At 49.7% G+C, this 21,867-nt stretch overlaps 1 protein-coding gene across 2 annotated transcripts; it reads left to right on the forward strand.

Moving 5' to 3' along the window:
* Positions 1 to 1,361: 1,361 nt before the first annotated feature.
* On the forward strand, positions 1,362 to 21,142 carry GZF1 (GDNF inducible zinc finger protein 1). Of its 2 annotated transcripts, none has more exons than XM_038746651.1 (6): positions 1,362 to 1,470; positions 9,357 to 10,753; positions 12,298 to 12,392; positions 13,396 to 13,563; positions 17,858 to 18,015; positions 19,324 to 19,492. In XM_038746651.1, exons 2-6 carry the CDS (start codon positions 9,378 to 9,380, stop codon positions 19,408 to 19,410), a joined length of 1,884 nt encoding a protein of 627 aa, XP_038602579.1. In that variant the 5' UTR covers positions 1,362 to 1,470; positions 9,357 to 9,377; the 3' UTR covers positions 19,411 to 19,492. The 2 variants fall into 2 exon arrangements, with proteins under 2 accessions (XP_038602579.1, XP_038602570.1); XM_038746642.1 differs by having other exon boundaries at positions 1,363 to 1,470; positions 19,278 to 21,142.
* The last annotated feature ends 725 nt before the right edge of the window (positions 21,143 to 21,867 follow it).

Raw genomic sequence — 21,867 nt, forward strand, 5'->3', positions numbered from 1 at the left:
CCAGCGCTTAGAACAGTGCTTTGCGCATAGTAAGCGCTTAACAAATGCCATCATCATCATCATGGGTTCAAATCCTGGCTCTGCCAACTGTCAGCTGTGTGACTTTGGACCGGTCACTTCACTTCTCTGTGCCTCAGTTCCCTCATCTGTGAAATGGGGATTAAAACTGCGAGCCCCCTGTGGGACAACTTGATCACCTCCCCCAGCGCTTAGAACAGTGCTTTGCACATAGTGAGCGCTTAACAAATGCCATCATCATCATCATGGGTTCAAATCCCGGCTCTGCCAACTGTCAGCTGTGTGACTTTGGGCCGGTCACTTCACTTCTCCGGGCCTCAGTTCCCTCATCTGTGAAATGGGGATTAAAACTGTGAGCCCCCCTTGGGACAACTTGATCACCTCCCCCAGCGCTTAGAACATCAATCATCAATCGTATTTATTGAGTGCTTACTATGTGCAGAGCACTGTACTAAGCGCTTGGGAAGTACAAATTGGCAACATATAGAGACAGTCCCTAGCCGACAGTGGGCTCACAGTCTAAAAGGGGGAGACAGAGAACAAAACCAAACATACTAACAAAATAAAATAAGTAGAATAGATATGTACAAGTAAAATAGAGTAATAAATATGTACAAACATATATATACATATATTTCCCCCTTTCCATCCCCCCATCTTACCTCCTTCCCTTCCCCACAGCACCTGTATATATGTATATATGTTTGTACAGATTTATTACTCCATTTATTTATTTATTTTATTTTGTTAGTATGTTTGGTTTTGTTCTGTCTCCCCCTTTTAGACTGTGAGCCCACTGTAGGGTAGGGACTGTCTCTATGTGTTGCCAATTTGTACTTCCCAAGCGCTTAGTACAGTGCTCTGCACATAGTAAGCGCTCAATAAATACGATTGACGATGATATACAGGTGCTGTGGGGAAGGGAAGGAGGTAAGATGGGGGGGGGATGGAGAGGGGGACGAGGGGGAGAGGAAGGAAGGGGCTCAGTCCGGGAAGGCCTCCTGGAGGAGGTGAGCTCTCAGCAGGGCCTTGAAGGGAGAACAGTGCTTTGCACATAGTGAGCGCTTAACAAATGCCACCGTCACCATCACCAACAAATACGATCGAATGAATGAATGATCGGACGACGCCGAAAGGACGTCAGAAACCTGAGACCACCGCCCCCCCCCCCCCCCCTGCGCGCATGCGCGCACGCCGCGCGCCTCCTCGGGAGCGGATGACGTCACCGCGGCGAGGGGGGCGAGGCCTCCCCCCCTCCCCTCCCGCTCACGTGACCGCCGCGCCATGTGAGGCGGGTCACGTGGCGCCCCCCCGCGGGCGTCCCAGGGAACGGGGGCCGGGCCGGGCTTGGGGGAGCCGCCGCCGGCGCGGCGGCCAATACGCTGCGACCTGTTTGGCCTCCTCCTCCTAGCTGCCCTCCCCGCCCCGGGCCAGCCGGACGCGCGACGCCGGGTGAGTGTGTCCGTCCGTCCGGCCGCGAGGACACCCGGGGGTGGGGGGAGGGGAGAGCAGAGGACGGACAAATGGGGGGGGTGACCCCGGGCCTCGGGGCCACGGCTGGCCTGAGCCCGCCACCGTTAATCAATCAATCAATCGTATTGATTGAGCGCTTACTGTGTGCACAGCACTGTACTAAGCGCTTGGGAAGCACAAGTTGGCAACGTAGAGAGACGGTCCCTACCCAACAGTGGGCTCACAGTCTAGAAGGGGGAGACAGAGAACAAAACCAAACAGATTAATAAAATAAATAGAATAGATATGTACAAGTAAAATAAATAAATAGAGTAATAAATATGTACAAACATATATACAGGAATCAATCAATCGTATTTATTGAGTATTGAGCGCTTACTGTGTGCAGAGCACTGGACTAAGCGCTTGGGAAGCACAAGTTGGCAACGTAGAGAGACGGGCCCTACCCAACAGTGGGCTCACAGTCTAAAAGAGGGGGAGGCCCAAAGGTCTCTCGGACAAGCAGCGTGGCTCAGGGGCATCGGCCCGGGCTTGGGAGTCAGAGGTCGTGGGTTCATTCATTCATTCAGTCGTATTTATTGAGCTCCCGCTGTGTGCAGAGCACCGGACTAAGCGCTTGGGAAGTACAAGTTGGCAACGTAGAGAGACGGTCCCTAACCAACAGCGGGCTCACGGTCTAGAAGGGGGAGACAGTGAACAAAACCAAACATATTAACAAAATAAAATAAATAGAATAGATATGTACAAGTAAAATAAATAAATAGAGTAATAAGTATGTACAAACATATATACAGGAATCAATCAATCGTATTTATTGAGCGCTTACTGTGTGCAGAGCGCTGGACTCAGCGCTTGGGAAGTACAAGTTGGCAACGTAGAGAGACGGTCCCTACCCAACAGCGGGGCTACAAGTAAAATAAATAAATAGAGTAGTAAATATGTACAAACATATATACATGTATACAGGAATCAATCAATCGTATTTATTGAGTATTGAGCACTTACTGTGTGCAGAGCACCGTACTAAGCGCTTGGGAAGTACAAGTTGGCAACGCAGAGAGACGGTCCCTACCCAACAGCGGGCTCACAGTCTAGAAGGGGGAGACAGACAACAAAACAAAACATATTAACAAAATAAAATAGAGAGAATATGTACAAGTAAAATAAATAGAGTAATAAATAAGTACAAACATATATACAGGTGCTGTGGGGAAGGGAAGGAGGTAAGGTGGGGGTGGTGGAGAGGGGGAGAGGAATCAATCAATTGTATTTATTGAGCGGTTAATGTGTGCAGAGCACTGGACTCAGCGCTTGGGAAGCACAAGTTGGCAACATCTAGAGACAGTCCCTACCCAACAGTGGGCTCACAGTCTAAAAGGGGGAGGCCCAAAGGTCTCTCAGACAAGCAGCGTGGCTCAGGGGCACCGGCCCGGCCTTGGGAGTCAGAGGTCGTGGCTTCATTCATTCATTCAGTCGTATTTATTGAGCGCCTACGGTATGCGGAGCACCGGACTCAGCGCTTGGGAAGTACAAGTTGGCAACGTAGAGAGACGGTCCCTACCCAACAGTGGGCTCACAGTCTACAAGGGGGAGACAGAGAAGAAAACCAAACATATTAACAAAATAAAATAAATAGAATAGATATGTACAAGTAAAATAAATAGAGTAATAAATATGTACAAACATATATACAGGAATGAATCAGTCAGTGGTATTTATTGAGCGCTTACTGTGTGCAGAGCACTGGACTCAGCGCTTGGGAAGTACAAGTTGGCAATGTAGAGAGACGGTCCCTACCCAACAGTGGGCTCAAAGTCTAGAAGGGGGAGACAGACAACAAAACCAAACATATTAACAAAATCAAATAAATAGAATAGATATGTACAAGTAAAATAGAGTAATAAATATGTACAAACATATATACATATGTACAGGAATCAATCGTATTTATTGAGTATTGAGCACTTACTGTGTGCAGAGCACTGGACTAAGCGCTTGGGAAGTACAAGTTGGCAACATATAGAGGCGGTCCCTACCCAACAGTGGGCTCACAGTGTAGAAGGGGGAGACAGAGAACAAAACAAAACATATTATCCTTCTAGTCATTTACTGTAATAATAGTAATAACAATAATAGGTATTTGCGAAGCACTTACTATGTGCCAAGCGCTGTTCTAAGCGCTGTTGGAGACTATAAGGTAACCAGGTTGTCCCCCCTTGGGGCCCGCACCCCCGAAGGCTTATCCTTCTAGTCATTTACTGTAATAATAGTAATAATAATAACAATAATAGGGGTATTTGCGAAGCGCTTACTATGTGCCAAGTGCTGTTCCAAGCGCTGTTGGGGTATATAAGGCAACCAGGTCGTCCCCCCGTGAGGTCCGCACCCCTGAAGCCTTATCCTTCTAGTCATTTACTGTAATAATAGTAATAGTAATAACAATAATAGGGGTATTTGTGAAGCGCTTACTATGTGCCAAGCGCTGTTGGGGGTTATAAGGCAACCAGGTCGACCCCCCGTGGGGCCCGCACCCCCAAAGTCTTATTCATTCAATCGTATTTATTGAGCGCTTACTGTGTGCAGAGCACTGTACTAAGCGCTTGGGAAGTACAAGTTTATCCTTCTAGTCATTTACTGTAATAATAGTAATAATAACAACAATAATAGGGGTGTTTGCGAAGGGCTTACTATGTGCCAAGCGCTGTTTTAAGCGCTTCTGGGGGATATAAGGCAACCAGGTCGTCCCCCCATGGGGCCCACACTCCCGAAGCCTTATCCTTCTAGTCACTTACTGTAATAATAATAATAATAAGAACAATAATAGGGGTATTTGTGAAGTGCTTACTACGTGCCAAGCGCTGTTGGGGGATATAAGGCAACCAGGTCGTCCCCTCGTGGGGCCCGCACCCCCGAAGTCTTATCCTTCCAGTCATTTACTGTAATAATAGTAATAATAATAACAATAATAGGGGTATTTGCGAAGCGCTTACCATGTGCCAAGCACTGTTGGGAGATAGAAGGCAACCAGTTTGTCCCCCCGTGGGGCCCGCACCCCCGAATTCTCATTCACTCATTCAGTCAATCATATTTATTGAGCGCTTACTGTGTGCAGAGCACTGTACCAAGCGCTTGGGAAGTACAAATTTATCCTTCTAGTCATTTACTGTAATAATGGTAATAATAATAGCAATAATAGGGATATTTGTGAAGCGCTTACTATGTGCCAAGCGCTGTTCTAAGCCTCCTTCCTCTCCCCCTTCCCATCCCCCCCACCTTACCTCCTTCCCCTCCCAACAGCACCTGTATGTATGTATATATGTTTGTACGGATTTATTACTCTATTTTATTTGTACATATTCTATTTATTTTATTTTGTTAACATGTTTTGTTCTGTTATCTGTCTCCCCCTTCTAGACTGTGAGCTCGCTGTTGGGTAGGGACCGTCTCTCTATGTTGCCAACTTGGACTTCCCAAGCGCTTAGTACAGTGCTCTGCACACAGTAAGCGCTCAATAAATATGAATGAATGAATGAATGCATATTAACAAAATAAACTAAATAGAATATGTACAAGTAAAATAAATAGAGTAATAAATAAGTACAAACATATATACAGGTACTGTGGGGAAGGGAAGGAGGTAAGGCAGGGGGATGGAGAGGGGGAGAAGAATCAATCAATCAATCAATCGTATTTATTGAGTGCTTACTGTGGGCAGAGCACTGTACTAAGCGCTTGGGAAGTACAAGTTGGCAACATATAGAGACGGTCCCTACCCAACAGTGGGCTCACAGTCTAGAAGGGGGAGACAGAGAACAAAACAAAACATATTAACAAAATAAAATAAATAGAATAGATATGTACAAGTAAAATAAATAAATAGAGTAATAAATATGCACAAACATTACATATATACAGGTGCTCTGGGGAGGGGAAGGAGGTAAGGCGGGGGGGATGGAGAGAGGGAGGAGGGGGAGAGGAAGGAGGGGGCTCAGTCTGGGAAGGCCTGGAGGAGGTGAGCTCTCAGTAGGGCTTTGAAGGGAGGAAGAGAGCTAGCTTGGAGGATGGGCAGAGGGAGGGCATTCCAGGCCCGGGGGATGACGTGGGCCGGGGGTCGACGGTGGGACGGGCGAGAACGAGGCACGGTGAGGAGATTAGCGGCAGAGGAGCGGAGGGTGCGGGCTGGGCTGGAGAAGGAGAGAAGGGAGGTGAGGTAGGAGGGGGCGAGGTGATGGACAGCCTTGAAGCCGAGGGTGAGGAGTTTCTAATCCCCCCACCGCCACTTGGCAGCTGGGGGACTTTGGGCAAGTCACTGGGCCTCAGTTACCTCATCTGGAAAATGGGGATGAAGACTGTGAGCCCCGCGTGGGACCTTGTATCAACCCCAGTGCTTAGAACAGTGCTTGGCACATGGTAAGCGCTTAACAAATACCAACATTATTATTATTCCCGCGGAGCCCCAGGGGCAGCAGCAGGAATGGTCACTTAATAATAATAATACCCGTTGGTGGGTAGGGACCGTCCCTATATGTTGCCGACTTGTACTTCCCAAGCACTTAGTACAGTGCTCTGCAAACAGGAAGTGCTCAATTAATGCAATTGAATGAATGATTGAAAAGTACTGTTCTAAGCGCTGGGGAGGTTACAAGGTGATCAGGTTGTCCCACGGGGGGCTCACAGTCTTCATCCCCATTTTGCAGATGAGGTAACTGAGGCACAGAGAAATGAAGTGACTTGCCCAAAGTCACACAGCTGGCAATTGGCGGAGCCGGGATTTGAACCCACAACCGCTGACTCCAAAGCCCGTGCTCTTTCCGCTGAGCCACGCTGCTTCTCTGATGATAATACTACTAATAATAATGGCATTTGTTAAGCACCTACTATGTGCCAAGCACTGTTCTAGGCACTGGGGAAGATACAAGGTCATCAGGTTGGCCCACATGGGGCTCACAGTCTTCATCCCCATTTTACAGATGAGGTCCAGAGAAGTTGTGACTTGCCCAAAGTCACACAGCTGACAAGTGGAGGAGTCGGGATTAGAACCCCGACCTCTAAATCATACTGCTTCTCTAAGTGCTGGTCACTTCATTGACCAGCCCCAAAGTTCCAAGCCCTCGCCCTGGCCAGAGAAGTAGCATGGCCTAGTGGATAGAGCAAGGGCCTGAGAGTCAGAAGGTCCTGGGTCATATTCCCAGCTCCGCTACTTGTCTGCTCTGTGACCTGGGGCAAGTCACTTCACTTCTCTGGGCCTCAGTTCCCTCATCTGGAAAATGGGGATTAAGACTGTGAGCCCCATGGGGGACAGGGACTGTGTCCAACCTTGCATTCATTCATTGTCGCATTTATTGAGCATTTACTGTGTGCAGAGCATTGTACTAAGTGCTTGGGAAAGTACAATACAGCAATAAAGAGAGACAATCCCTGCCCACAACGAGCGCACCATCTAGAGGAATTACCTTGTGTCTATCCCAGCACTTAGAACAGTGCTTGGCACATAGTAAGTGCTTAAATACCATCATCATCATTACTATTATTATTCATTCGTTCGTGCATTCAATCATATTTATTGAGTGCTTACTGTGTGCAGAACACTGCACTAAGCGCTTGGAAAGTAAAATTCGGCAACAGAGACAATTCCTACCCAACAGTGGGCTCACACTCTAGAAATCTACTACTGTTATTATTAGTGGTAGTGACTTAGTCACCCCACCCGGTAAGAGGGGGGCAAATGTGCCCAGAGGGTCCCTCGGCAGGCTGACCTTGGTTTGGGATTGGTGGTCTGCTTCCCTCACCCCTAGGAAGGAGTAGGGGGTAGATACTTATTTGCTCCCCCTTCCAGATGGTAAGCTAGCTCCACGTGGGCAGGAATATTGTCTGTTTACCCTGTGATACTCTCTCAAGCCTTAGTACAGTGCTCTGCATGCAGTAAGTGCTCAACAAATGCCACTGATTTAGTATTGGATTTCTAAGTTCGTAAAGACATACTCAGTCATTTTTCCCAGGGGCAGAACCATATATTGGGCATGGGAGACAACCTTCATCGGGCTGCTCAATCTCATCCAGTACTGAGATACCGACGCCACACCTTTACCATCTTAACCATGGGTGTCTGAGTTATGCTCCCCTGAATGGCTGGAGGCCAGAAAAGTTGCGCCTTTGTATTCTCATGGGCAAAGTGTGCAAGAGAATCTCTCAGAGATACTCATGGATGCGAGATTAGCATCGACAGTGTCGATTGATTAGTATTGAATGCCTAATGTGTGCAGAACAGTGTACTCGGGGTACAGTAGAGTGGGTAGACACATTTTTGATTAAGAAGACAACTCCACTGGGCACTGGGAAGCCATTGAAAAAAGTAAGAGATGTGGCCTCTAATTTGAGGGAGATTGATGGTAAGGGAGGAAGCAAGCCAAATGGGTCAGGAAGCGGTATCGGTAAAAGTCCTGGAGCAGCCGTCCCAGGTGGCAGTGGCGGTGATAACGTTTAAGCAGAAGGGGAGTGCCTGGGTGGGACTGGATGGGCCGACTCCCCTCCCCGCCTTCCCCCTGCCCACACAATGCTCCAAAGGAGCAGCCCAGTCCCTCAGTCGAGCCAACTTTGTGGAGTTCCCTGAGGGGAACCAAAGGGATGGGGCCAGGAGGTCTAGATTGAAGCTGCCCCAACAGCACTACTCCCTCTTCTCCCCGTATGACCTTGGCTGTTGACACCACGGGCTCTGTTGGCCAGTGCTGGCCAAGTCCAATTTGACCCAAGGATCAGCCCCTTCCAGGCAGGTGTGTCTCTGGGTTGGGCTGTGACCAGAGCTCAGACTGTGGGCCAGAATGTGAGGTCTGTGTTACAAGCCAGTAGCCCAGGGTTAGCCGGGGTTAGCCCCCTGATGGGAACAGCTTCCATAGGGTCAGCCTGACCGAGTTGAAGCCTCTCTGCCCATCACCCTCTCCCCTGACATCTCCCTCTAATAATAATAATGATGGCATTTGTTAAACGCTTACCATGTGCCAAGCACTGTTCTAAGCGCTGGATGGGATACAAGGTAATAGGGCTGTCCCACATAGGGCTCACAGTCTTAATCCCCATTTTACTGATGAGATAACTGAGGCACAGAGAAGTTAAGTGACTTGCCCAAAGTCACACAGCTGACAAATGGCGGAGTCGGGATTAGAACACTTGACCTCTGACTCCCAAGCCCATGCTCTTTCCACTGAGCCACGCTACTTCCCTCTTTGGCCCCTCCCTCTCTGGACCATATCCTATCCTCATCACCTAGGTGCTTCCGCACCAGGAGTATGGCTGTTCTCTGCTGTCAAGTTCTATGCTCAACCAAGAATGTGACGTTGCTGCTGTTTGCTTTGACCTCATAGCCACCTGCCTGGGAAAGTCCTCTTTCTCCCAGGTTCTTCTTCTTCCTTTCTCTGAACCCTTCCCCCTACCGACCGGCCCCAGGGTGGCTTCTCCCCCAGGCAATGCTCCTGTTGTAAAATTACTTTCCCCCCATGGGTCACAGGTAGCACCATTCATTCAGTGGGAACAGGAGGAGCAATGGCAAGGCTGGAAAACTGACTAAATGGAGAACAGAAATCTGCATGCATGAGTGCTGGACTGTAGCTGTATGAACAATAGCATAATAATGCTTATTTTCATATAACAAGGCTGCAAAGCATACACGGGTCCTTCCAAAACACTGTTCTGGCCTAGGTTAGGTGTCTAAATCACATGTCACTTTTCCTCCACAGTCCGCTTTACTTTTATAGATTATCTCAACCCAAACTGTAAGTTGAAATTCTGGGGATATTCTGATTTGCACTTACTGTTGGCATGATGGAGACTGAAAACTGAAGATTTCTTAAATTTGCCCCGCTTCTTTCCAGTTGTTTGTTGAAAGAAGAAAGATGGAAAGTGGTGCAGTTCTACTGGAGTCCAAGACTTCTCCGCTCAACCTGTTGAATGAAATGCATCAGTTACGCCTCCTCGGCCACTTGTGTGACGTGACAGTCAGTGTGGAGTACCAAGGCGTTCGAGAAGAGTTTGTGGCTCATAAGGCTGTCCTGGCGGCCACCAGCAAGTTTTTCAAGGAGGTGTTCCTTAATGAGAAGGCTGTGGACGGGGCGAGGACGAACGTGTTCCTAAACGAAGTCCAGGTGGTTGACTTTGCGTCGTTTCTTGAGTTCGTCTACACTGCCAAGGTCCAGGTGGAAGAGGACCGGGTGCAGCGGATGTTGGAGATGGCCGAGAAGTTGAAATGCCTGGATTTATCTGAGACCTGTTTTCAGCTGAAGAAACAGATGCTAGAATCCGTACTGTTGGAATTACAGAACTTCTCGGAGTCGCAGGAGGCGGCCCAGGGAACCGGGCTCCGGCCAGATGACCTCGGGCGTGACGCCAAGGCAAGCGATCCGACGGAGGCCCCAAACTCGGACGGCCACTCTTACTCCTCTGCTTCCCCCGGGGAAAGAAACGGCACCACCGGCTCATCCCCGGAGACGCCGCCACCTAGGAAGTCAAAGGAGAAAGCGGAGAAAAGGAGAGAAGCCCTGAAGCCTCCTTTCCCCAAGATCAGAAGGGCAAGCGGGAGGCTAGCCGGGAGGAAGGTGTTTGTGGAAATCCCCAAGAAGAAATACACGAGACGCCTCCGGGAACAACAGAAGGATGGCGAAGAGCACGGTGGGGAGAACAAGGCTCCCCGTGACCAGAGCACGCGCGATGAGGGGAAGGGGCTGGAGCCAGCCACGGAGGGCCTGAAGTCCAAGAACGAGGAGCGTGATGCCAGCGTGGAACTGGAGGAGGGTCTGAAAAAGTCAGAGGGGGAGGAGGATGAAGAGGAGGAGGAGGAGGAGAAGAAAAAGAGCAACTTCAAGTGCTCAACCTGTGAGAAGGAGTTTCTGTACGAGAAGAGTTTCCTGAAGCACATCAAGCACAGTCACGGCATAGCGGCGGAGATCGTCTACCGCTGCGACACCTGTGGCCAGACGTTCGCCAACCGATGCAACCTGAAGAGCCACCAACGCCACGTCCACAGCAGCGAGCGCCACTTCCCCTGCGAGCTCTGTGGGAAGAAATTCAAGCGGAAGAAGGACGTCAAACGGCACGTGCTCCAGGTTCACGAGGGTGGCGGTGAACGCCATCAGTGCCAGCAGTGCGGCAAGGGCCTGAGCTCCAAGACCGCCTTGAGATTGCACGAACGAACCCACACAGGCGACAAGCCTTACGGGTGCACGGAGTGTGAGGCCAAATTTTCTCAGCCTTCAGCGCTCAAAACCCACATGAGGTAGGGAGCCCCCCACCCCCACTGCCCTGGTTGGATGCAGTGGGCCTTTCGGTGGGGGGTCGTTGGTGGCTAGCATGGGGTTTGCATGCCTGATGAGCTTCCCTATCATCCGAGCAATCTGGCAGCCGCGGCCCTAAGACAACCCCGCCTGGCCCTCAGCTAGCCTCGGAGATCCGGAAAGGAGAATTAATGGGCCTCGGCAGTCTGGGTCACCAGGCTGAGTCAGGGGCAGGGTATGAACAAAATGCCTCGTCTTAGAGCTGGAAATCAAGTGTTAATAGTCAGGGTAGAGATGTGTTACTCATACTCTTTTATAAAGCCGGGGTGTATTATAGAAAGTCTTTGATGAAGACTGCCACTCCACTAGTAAATCATCTCAGGTAGCTGGAACTCTGATGTCTTCCCATGTCTCTTCAAAAGCCCTGACTTTTATGGGCAGTGCTCAATAAATACCAGTGAGAAGCAACCTGATCTAGTGGAAAGAGCATGGGCCTGGGAGTCAGAGGTCCTGCGTTCGAATCCTGCTCCCCCACTTGCCTCCTGAGGGTGACTTGGGCAAGTCACTTAACATCAAATGAGGATTCAATATGTGTTCTCCCTCCCCCTTAGACTGTGAACTCTATGCGGGGCAGGGGCCCCACATAACTTGAGCATCTTGTATTTATCCCAGCACTTAGTACATTGCTTGGTACATTCAGTCAGTCATATTATAGTAAGCGCTACCAAATACTGTTATCGTTATCACTGATTGATAATTCTTGAAATGACAGGATCTCCTTGGAGTTGTAATATGTCCAGGGGTAGTTTTAGTCGAAAGGTGCCACAAGAGGCTTCTGGGTTGCTTTGCAAGGCAAGGCTGGTTCAGCCGGATTCCCAGCTTGGACCCTGGAACAGACCTGAACCCCAGGGTGACTCAGAACCTCCTGGCTGGTTCTCAGCAGGAAAAGACTCTCCCTTACCTCCTGCCCGATGATCACCCATCACAACCGAGGGCCGGCCACCTGATGGTTTCAGCAGTTCCCTGTTCAGGACACTCCCTGGTGAGGTTGCAAATCAGATGCTTTTTAAAATAAGAACTTTATCTCTTACCCAACCCTCTCTCTCTGAGCTCATACTTTTGCAATGGTTTTGAAATTTCAGAAACTCTGACTTTAACGATTTCCCCTGTAAATGGAGTCTGCAGTGTACTTTTCCCCAACTGTGGTGACCATGAAGCCCAAGTGATAGTGCTGGTTATGGGTGCATAGGAAGAATAATTTGATGCTGATCCCATTTTAGCTGTCATCTGAAAGGAATGATTTGATTCGGTCCTGGTGTTCAGGGAGGTTTCGTCTTAAAGACGAGTTGACAAATAAGAAAGAACAAAGTTGTATTTTAGTACTGGAAAGGGAGTGTCTGCCTTTGTGATCTGAGCCAAAATCTGATTAGGAATTCCTCCTCCCCTGCCCTAATGTATTCCAATCAAGTTTGGGGTGGGGAGAAGATAAGGTAGTCATCTCTTGGAGGTGACCTACTCCCTGATGTTTGGCTGCCTGTTGTTTCAGAATTCATACGGGTGAAAAACCATTTGTCTGTGATGAATGTGGGGCAAGATTCACTCAGAACCACATGCTGATTTATCACAAAAGATGTCACACAGGTGAGTGACTTGGCTTGGGTCACCTTCTCTCTACAGAAGATTCCATTTAAACAGCACGTTTGGCCAGCTATAAATTGACATCTCATCAACCCAGAGCACTGCTCAAACTGTCCCGAATAGCTGTTGGAATGGGGCTTTGAAAGGGGTGTGTATGGTGCTTGGCACACAGTGAGCCTTCAGAAATCACCCCTGACTGATTGATTGCATTCACAGTGTCTTTCCACTGTTGAAAGACACCACCAATCATTTTGTGCTGCACTGAGCTACAGTAATCAATCAGTGGTATTCATGGAGTACATACTGTGTGCAGAGCACTGTACTAAGTCCTGGCGAGAGTAAAATAGAACAGAGTTGGTAGATAAGGTCCCCGGCCCACAGGAGCTTAGCGTAAGGACATGGGTAGGGTGAGAAGGACAGCTTGCTTTGTCGGGAACTTGCACTCAGGGTTCCACCAGGGTTCCACTGGTATTTCCACCCATTGGAGTTGAATTTCTGAAGACTTATCTGACCAGTAGGTTCCTTTTGTCAGAGAGCTAGTTCTTCAGGAGCCCAGTTGCCTACTGGGGACTGGAAGGGGCCAGGAGCCGGCTGCATCTGAGCCAAGCACAAATGCCCATCATGGACGTTTTAAGAGCCTAGTAGATACAGCACAGGCCTGGGAGTCAGTAGGACCTGGGTTCTAATCCTGGCTCCTCCACTTGTCTGCTGTGTGACCTTGGTCAAGTCACTTTGCTTCTCTGGACTTCAGTTACCACATTTGTAAAATGGGGATTTAAGACTGTGAGCCCCCTGTGGGACGGGGGTACTCTTGTATCTACCTCAGTGCTTAGTGCAGTGCCTGGCACTTAATAAGCACTTAAATACCATAAAAAACAAAACAAATAACGCCCCCCTCCCCCCCCAAAAAAAGGACCTGCCCCATTTTGACTCTTTGTTACCAGCTCTGCCTGAAGTTTCTTCTGTATTTTCTTCTTTCAACTTCTCATTTTCATTCTCCATGTAGGGGAAAGGCCTTTTATGTGTGAAACATGTGGCAAGAGTTTTGCTTCCAAGGAGTATCTGAAACATCATAATCGAATCCATACGGGATCCAAGCCCTTTAAATGCGAAGTTTGCTTCAGGACGTTTGCACAGAGGAATTCGCTATACCAGCATATCAAAGTCCACACAGGTACTGGGGTGCAGGGGGTCTTCTGGGAAGAGAGTCCTGGAGCGGAGTTGTCTGACGTTCTGGCCTCGGTTTTGCTCCATCGTGCAGGCCATTCAAATGGTTGAATGCTGGGATCTGAAAGCGTGTGTCCACACTCCCAGCCCAGTGGGTCCCCTCCCAGGCTCCGTTATAACTGGTTTGGGGCATTGGAGATGTCAGTAACCTCTCCCTCCACAGGCTAAGCGCAGGCAGGGCCAGGGCATCGGGACAGCAGATCACTCATGCTGTCCTGTCCTCACCCGCTCCCCCATCACCTGCCAGGTGGGCACTGGGGCTGTGAAGTCATTTGTTCATTCATTCGTATTTATTGAGAGATTACTGTGTGCAGAGCACTGTACTAAGCGCTTGGGAAGTACAAACCGGCAACATATAGAGACGGTCCCTACCCAGCAACGGGCTCACAGTCTAGAAGGGGGAGACAGACAACAAAACAAAACAAGTAGGTATAAATAGAATTATAGCTATATACACATCATTAATAAAATAGAATAGTACATATGTACAAATATACACAAGTGCTGTGGGGAGGGGAAAGGAGTAGGCCGGGGGGCGATGGGGAGGAGGAGAGGAAAAGCGGGGGGTGCTTAGTCTGAGAAGGCCTCCCGGAGGAGGTGAGGTCTCAGTAGGGCTTGGAAGGGAGGAAGAGAGCTGGTTTGGCAGATGTGAGGAGGGAGGGCATTCCAGGCCAGAGGTAGGATGTGGGCCAGCGGTCAACAGCGGGACAGGCGAGAATGAGGCACAGTGAGGAGGTTAGCGGCAGAGGAGCGGAGTGTGTGGGCTGGGCTGTAGAAGGAGAGAAGGGAAGTGAGGTAGGAGGGGGTGAGGTGATGGAGAGCCTTGAAGCTGAGAGTGAGGAGTTTTTGCTTCATTCGTAGGTTGACAGGCAACCACTGGAGATTGTTGAGGAGGGGAGTGACATGCCCAGAGTGTTTCTGTACAAAGATGATCCGGGTAGCAGAGTGAAGTATAGACTGAATCAGGGAGAGACAAGAGGAGGCTGATCCTATCCAGTCGGGATAGGATGAGAGATTGAACCATCAAGGTAGCAGTTTGGATGGAGAGGAAAGGGCGGATCTTGGCGATGTTGTGGAGGTGAGACTGGCAGGTTTTGGTGACGGATTGGACGTGTTGGGTGAATGAGAGAGTGGAGTCAAGGATGACATCAAGGTTGCGGGCTTGTGAGACGGGAAGGATGGTAGTGTCGTCTAGAGTGACGGGACAGTCAGGGAGAGGACAGGGTTTGGGAGGGAAGATAAGGAGTTCAGTCCTGGGCATGTTGAGTTTTAGATGGCAGGCAGACATCCTGTCCTGGAACTGTCCTGAAGGCAGGAGGAGATACGAGCCTGGAGGGAGGGAGAGAGAAAAGGGATGTAGATGTAGATTTGGGTGTCATAAGTATAGAGGTGATAGTTGAAGCCATGGGAGCGAATGAGCTCACCAAGGCAGTGAATATAGTTGGAGAACAGAAGGGGACCAAGAACCGACCCTTGAGGAACCCCTACAGCAAGGGGATGGAAGGGGGAGGAGGTGCCCACGAAGGAGACTGAGAACGAACGGCCAGAGAGATGAGGAGAACCAGGAGAGGATGGAGTCTGTGAAGCCAAGGTTGGATAGAGTGTTGAGGAGGTGGGGATGGTCCACAGTGTCGAAGGCAGCTGAGAGGTCGAGGAGGATTAGGATAGAGTAGAGCCATTGGATTTGGCAAGGAGGAGGTCATTGTTGACCTTTGAGAGGGCAGTTTCGGTGGAGTGCAGAGGATGGAAGCCCGATTGGAGGGGGTCTAGGAGAGAGTTGGAGTTGAATTTGAGGCAGCGAGTGTAGACAACTCATTCTAGGAGTTTGGAAAGGAAGGGTAGAAGGGAGATAGGGCGATAACTAGAAGGGGCAGTGGGGTCAAGAGAGGGTTTTTTTAGGATGGGGGAGACGTGGGCATGTGTGAAGGCAGAGGGGAGTGAGTGGTTGAGATGGAAGTTGAGGGGAGGAGGGAAGGTGCGAGAGTTTTAATAAGATGAGAGGGAATGGGATCCAAAGCACTGGTGGATGGTGTGGCACTTGAGAGGACGGAGGAGATCTCATCTGAAGATACTGCTGGGAAGGATGGGAAAGTAGAGGAGAGGGTTGAGAGTGGGGAAGATGGAGAAGGGGGAGGGGTGACTTGGGGGAGCTCAGACAGGTCATGTAACTAGTCCTGACACCCAAGTCTTTCCTGCCCCTGGCCTATGCACATCCCAGAGAGGGCTCTAGCCCTGAGGCATTGGTGTCTTCCCCGCCCCCTTTCCTCTTGCCACCTTTCTCTCTACCCCATAGGTCTTCAGTGTCCTTGGGCGGGTTGTTCTGGCCAACCCAGCCTGGCTCTGGAGTTTGGGCTGGGCTGGCTCCTCCCCAGAGTTGCCCACACTCTGTCGATGCCAACCAACTGAACAGCCCTTGTGGCTTTTGCTCAGGGGCAGAACAGGTGGCCAGACATCTTTTTCCATGAATGTGATGTAGATATAGATACCGTCCCAAACCTGCCAAGCTCCCAGTGGCTCCACAGCTGTCCAGCTGGACTGGCTCTCTTTCCTGTTTTCTATGATTTGCGAGCAGATCCCTAAACCAGGTATGCTCCGTGAGTCCCAGCCTTTGCCATCCCAAGCCCCCAAGCAGATGGGCCCCAGTAGAAGCAGCATGGCTCAATGGAAAGACCACGGGCTTGGAGTCCGTGGTCATGGGTTCTAATCCAGCCTCCGCCAATTGTGAGCCATATGACTTTGGGCAAGTCACTTAACTTCTCTGTGCCTCCCTCAGTTACCTCATCTGTAGAATGGGGATTGACTGTGAGCCCCCCATGGGACAACCTGATCACCTTGTAGCCTCCCCAATGCTTAGAACAGTGCTTTGCACATAGTAAGCACTTAATAAATGCTATCATTATTATTATTATGACCTTCTTCCCAAGAGAAACTTTCAACCAGTGTGGCTTCCAACCAGCCAGAAGCAGCGTGGCTCAGTGAGAAGCGGCGTGGCTCAGTGGAAGGAGCCCGGGCTTTGGAGTCAGAGGTCATGGGTTCAAATCCCGGCTCTGCCAATTGTCAGCTGTGTGACTTTGGGCAAGTCACTTAACTTCTCTGGGCCTCAGTTACCTCATCTGTAAAATGGGATTAAGACTGTGAGCCCCCTGTGGAACAACCTGATCACCTTGTAACCTCCCCAGCATTTGAAACAGTGCTTTGCACATAGTAAGTGCTTTATAAATGCCATCATTATCATTTCATTCATTGTCGTATTTATTGAGCGCTTATTGTGTGCAGAGCACTGTACTAACTCATTGTCAACCAGTCTTAAGTAACTGCCCTGCCCCTCCCTCTTCCATCTCTTCTGGCCAATCTCTTCCTCCTGAGCAGTCTGTCCCTCCCCTCACCCCCGCAAACACTGGTCTCCTCCCACCCTCCTCAGAGCTGGGGAAGAGACTATCAGTCATCCCTCCAACCTCAGAGTCCAAGGCCCTGACTGTTTCCTGGATACCTGTCATCCTGTCCCAGGTCCCGCTCACTCTGGGTGGTGCTAGGCCCAACTCGATGCTTCCGTCATGACGGCCATGCAGGCCAGGGGCCTCGGGAAATGGTCGTCTCCTGACTCTGTGTATTGGAGGGCCACTGGCAGGGAAGCATGTGCATTACCAGTTGTCTGTGCTGGGAAAGAGGCTCCGAGTTATGCTCATGTAAGCCTGCACCCCCAGTTAGACCAATCCAGCATGTCTACGGGATGCAGCATCTTAGCTTCCCGTGCAGTGGGATGCCGCCAGGGACAACAGCTTGGCTCAATGGGAAGAGCATGGGCCTGGGTTTTGGAGGACCTCTGTTCTCATCTCGGCTTTGCCAGTTGCTTGCTGGGTGACATTGGGCCAGTCCCTTAACTTCTCTGTGCCTCAGTTTCTTCAACTGTAAAATGTACCTGTTCTTCTTCCTTAGATTGTGAACCCCATGCAGGACAGGGACTCTGTCCAACTTAATCTATAGCTACCCTAGTGCTTAGAACAGTGTCTGACACAGTAGAAAATTACAGTTGGCTCATAGTAACTGAGAATCATGAGGTCTGTTTCTTAGCTTCCTTCTGCAGTCCCATTCCTCAGCCCACTTCCCATTGGCATTCCGGCCCCACGCCCATGGCGCAAAAGGAGCAGCCCTTCGAGGCCCCGCTGCCCCCCGGGGTCCATCAGACTGCCACTTTGCCTGCACGCAGGCGGTCGGTAAAGCAGGGTGTGCTCCAATTTCAGGGGAACGGCCGTATTGCTGTGATCAGTGTGGCAAGCAGTTCACCCAGCTCAACGCCCTGCAGCGCCACCACCGCATCCACACCGGCGAGAAGCCCTTCATGTGCAACGCCTGTGGCCGGACCTTCACTGACAAGTCCACCCTCCGGAGGCATACTTCAGTAAGGCACCTGCTCTTCTTTTTTTTTTTCCTCTCTCTCTCTCTCCCTTTCCCTCTCCTTCTCCCTCTCCCTCTCTCCCTCTCCCTTCCTCCCTTTCCCTCTCCTTCTCCCTCTCCCTCTCCCCCTCCGCCTATCTCTCCTCTCTCTCTCTCCCTCCCTCCCTCTCTCTTTTTAAATTTTTTTATTTAAGTGTTTCTTAAAAACTCGGGGATGCCTTAGGGAGAGTCTCAGGAGCCACTCCCACAAAGGAACCTTGTACTGTTTTGGCGTTTTTGAGGGAAGAGTGGGGATTTTAGAAGCAAACCCCTTGCCAACTCTTTTGGTTAATGCATAGTTTCTTGCGTCCTCACACCCAAGAGGTCTTCTTGAAAGTTCCTGACTAAGCCCGCCTTTCCTCTTCTCCCAGTCCCTTCTGACTTGCTCCCTTTATTCATTCCCTCCTCGCAGCCCCACAACACTTAATAATAACGGTGGCATTTATTAAGCACTTACTATGTGCTAAGCACTGTTCTAAGCGCTGAGGAGGTTACAAGGTGATCAGCTTGTCCCACGGGGGGTTCACAGTTAATCCCCATTTTACAGATGAGGGAACTGAGGCATAGAGAAATTAAGTGATTTGCCCAAAGTCACACAGCTGACAGTTGGCGGAGCCGGGATTTGAGCCCATGACCTCCAACTCCAAAACCCGTGCTCCTTCCACTGAGCCACGTGGCTTCAACTTCACTTATGTACATATCTGTAATTTATTTATATGTATTAATGTCTGTCTCCTCCTCTAGATTGTAAGCTCATTGTGGGCAGGGAATGTCTGTTGTATTTACTCTCCCAGTGCGCAGTGTAGTACTCCACATACAGTAAGCGCTCAATAAATATGATTGAATGAAAGAGAACTGAGCTCGGCTGGTCTGGTCCTGGTTGGGGTGTGGTTGTGGCACATCACATGACCTCCCTGCTCAGCTCCGTTTTGGCCTTTGTCCCCATACAGATAGGGCCCGGAAAGTCATCGTCATCATCTGTATGTATAAGGTATTTACTGTGAATTAAGCACTGTATGGGTGCTTGGGATCATTCAATAAATGATTTCTCCCACCTCCGGATCTTGAAAATTTTCATTGAAAAAGTGTCTATGAATCCCTAGTGGATGAAGCACCTGTTTTGGGCCAAACCAGTGGGAAGGAGGCCCAGTTTGATGTCAGGATTTACTGCCAGAAGCTATGCCTTGACCTCCTAAGAGAGCGTATTATTCTGTGTTTGCTTTGTAGATACACGATAAGAATACACCCTGGAAGTCTTTCCTTGTTATTGTAGATGGAGCCTCTAAGATCGATGAAGGACACAAGGTTGAGCATCCTGATGAAGAGTATGTATCTCCCAAGCTCTCAGAGAAGCTGCTGACTCTGGCAGAAAACGGCCATTTTCAAACCTTGACTGCAGTCCCAGGGAGCCTGGCAGCCCTGGACGAAGCCAGCCCCACTGCAGAGTCAGACTCTAAGTCAGGGGATGCCGATGGGCACCAGGAGACCCTTCTAGCCACCGCTCTAGGAGAACTAACTGTTCTGCACACCCAGACAGACTCCATTCAGCCCCCGCTTCATGCTCTGGTGAACATGGATTAGATTCAGGAGAAGACCACCTCCCCCCTCCCAACTCCAACCACCTTGGAGCCACCAAGGAAGTCAGCCATGGCCTCAGCAGTGGTGGCCAGCAGCAGCAGCAGCAGGAGGCCGGGCCGCTTGCAAATGACCAGCTGGTTTTCCCAACGAGGACTTCTTGTCTGTGTGGCTCAAGCTGAACCTTTTGGAAAAGGACTCGGTCCACATGCCGATCTGCATGACACCCATGTCCCATCTAGGGTGCCCACCTCTGGTTTTGGGGCCCCGAAGGATGGAAGGGAGGGCCGAAGTTATTCTAGGGTGAAGTATTCAGGTTTTTTTTTTTTCCAAGTTCAGCCATCTGCCTCTTAAAAACATGCATCTTGCATCTAGTCTACCTGGGCGCTTTCCGCGTCACTTTCCACAAGTGAGCTAATGACTGTCCTTCTCCCTCCTCTTGGGATCTGTGTCTAGAGGCCAGTGGTGTCTTGAGTGGCTGAGGCCCCTTCCCCCTTGCCCACTTTGGCACTGAGAACCGGGCAGTGTTGTCAGAGGGTATCCGTGAACTGCCCCTGCTTAGTTCAAGTAGCCCTTCTTTGGGAGGGCAGAAGGGCCTGCTGGGTCCACCTTTCTCATGGAAAATCTTTCCCTCCTCACCTTTGAAATGAAGTTTTGGCTGGTAATTTGCATTTTTGGGTGCCACAATTTGTGGAGGGGGGGGGTGGCATTTTTACCAAAGAACCCAGGGTTGGGGGCCTCTGGCCTTGCTGGAGAAGCCGACTCCCACACCCATGGCCTGGAAATGGTTGCAAAGGGGCCAGTTGTGTTTGCAACCATGGGATTCTTGGTGGAGCAGCCAAGTCTGCAGAACCATAACTCAATCCCGAGCCCAGACAGATTGGAATAAATTTAGCCAAGAGGAGGGAGGTGGGTCATACCCTAGGTGATCTTAAAAAGCAAAAACTTTTACCAGCTGCATTCCGCCCCCTTGCTGCTATGTTTGTTTGAACACTATCAAATATGGCTTTATTGCTTTTGCCAAGTGTCATCTAGTTCACTGATACATTTCTGTATTTCAGGTCAAAATGTCTTGAATGTGCTTTGCTTAAGTATGACCATCGACTCAGATATGTAGTTTTAGGATCTACAAATCTAAAAGTGTCAGGGCCATGAAAGCTTTTGTCCATGGAGTGTGTCTTTCCTTTTTCACCCACTGTTGGCCAGGCGGTTGGGGGTAATTTTGACTTTATGGTATGTGAGTGGGGCGGGCTCATCCATAGTCTTCCCTGCACAGAGCAGGGGCCATCTGCCCGAGCCTGACAGGCCAACAGACGCTCCCACCTGCCCGTGGAAACTCCCAAGAGGATTGGACTCTCGGGGAGAAACCCTGTTGTTTCATCACCTGAAGGTTGAAACAGGCAGGAATATTGCCGCTAGATTTTTTTTCATCTCAACTGACCCTTTGTGTCAAACGGAGGGGAAGTGAATGTATTTTCTTATCCTCTCATTAAAGAAAGAGCAAAATGGTGACGTTTCCTAGTAGCAGTTTATTCTAGAGATTTTTAGGTTTGGGCCTGAGCGGCGGTGGGGGAACACTTGAGGACACAGGACAAGCTCCGCTTAGTCTGTACCACTGGGGCTGAAACTCCAGACAGCGTTGTCAGTAGCTGCTTCTGGGTCTCGAGGATGTTGAGTGATTTTTTATAAAAAGTCATTGCCATCTGGGGTATTCTTACTCTTCAAAAGTTGGAGGGAGGTGGGAGCAAACAATCCCATTAAATAGCACCCCACCCCGGGGCTTCTTAAAGAAGATCAAAGCATTTGAGGAAATATCTATTTTTGATATTTACTGATAGTTTCCTAGATAATTCAATTTTTGTAACTCAGGTTCAGTGAACAATAACATGAGGTAATCTGGTCAATTAAAGTGCTGATAGAGTGGTGGGGGAAATTGATACTTTATTTGACTTTCACATTAACCATACTCATTTTAGTTTTTTACGAATTGCTTTCCAAAATTTTGGACTCACAGTTGTCTGTCAGGGTCTATATGCATGCCTAGGTGTAAACTGTCTTTGTTTTATCTTGTCCGATGCTGTTGTCGTCTCCGACACATAGTGACACCATGGACAAATCTCCCCCAGAACGCCCAACTTCCATCTGCAATCATTCTGGTAGTGTATCCTTAGAGTTTTTGAGGTAAAAATATGGAAGTGGTTTACCGTTGCTGCCTTCCATGCAGTAAACTTGTCTCTGCCCT

Source organism: Tachyglossus aculeatus, chromosome 1 (assembly GCF_015852505.1).
Source record: "Tachyglossus aculeatus isolate mTacAcu1 chromosome 1, mTacAcu1.pri, whole genome shotgun sequence".
NCBI classification, from domain to species: Eukaryota; Metazoa; Chordata; class Mammalia; order Monotremata; family Tachyglossidae; genus Tachyglossus; species Tachyglossus aculeatus.

Coding starts and splice junctions, on each gene's coding strand:
- GZF1 (XM_038746642.1), top strand. CDS start 9,378: ATGGAAAGTGGTGCAGTTCTACTGGAGTCCAAGACTTCTCCGCTCAAC. Junction 13,564..17,857: donor GCATATCAAAGTCCACACAG/GTACTGGGGTGC, acceptor CTCCAATTTCAG/GGGAACGGCCGTATTGCTGT. Junction 18,016..19,277: donor CCCTCCGGAGGCATACTTCA/GTAAGGCACCTG, acceptor TTTGCTTTGTAG/ATACACGATAAGAATACACC.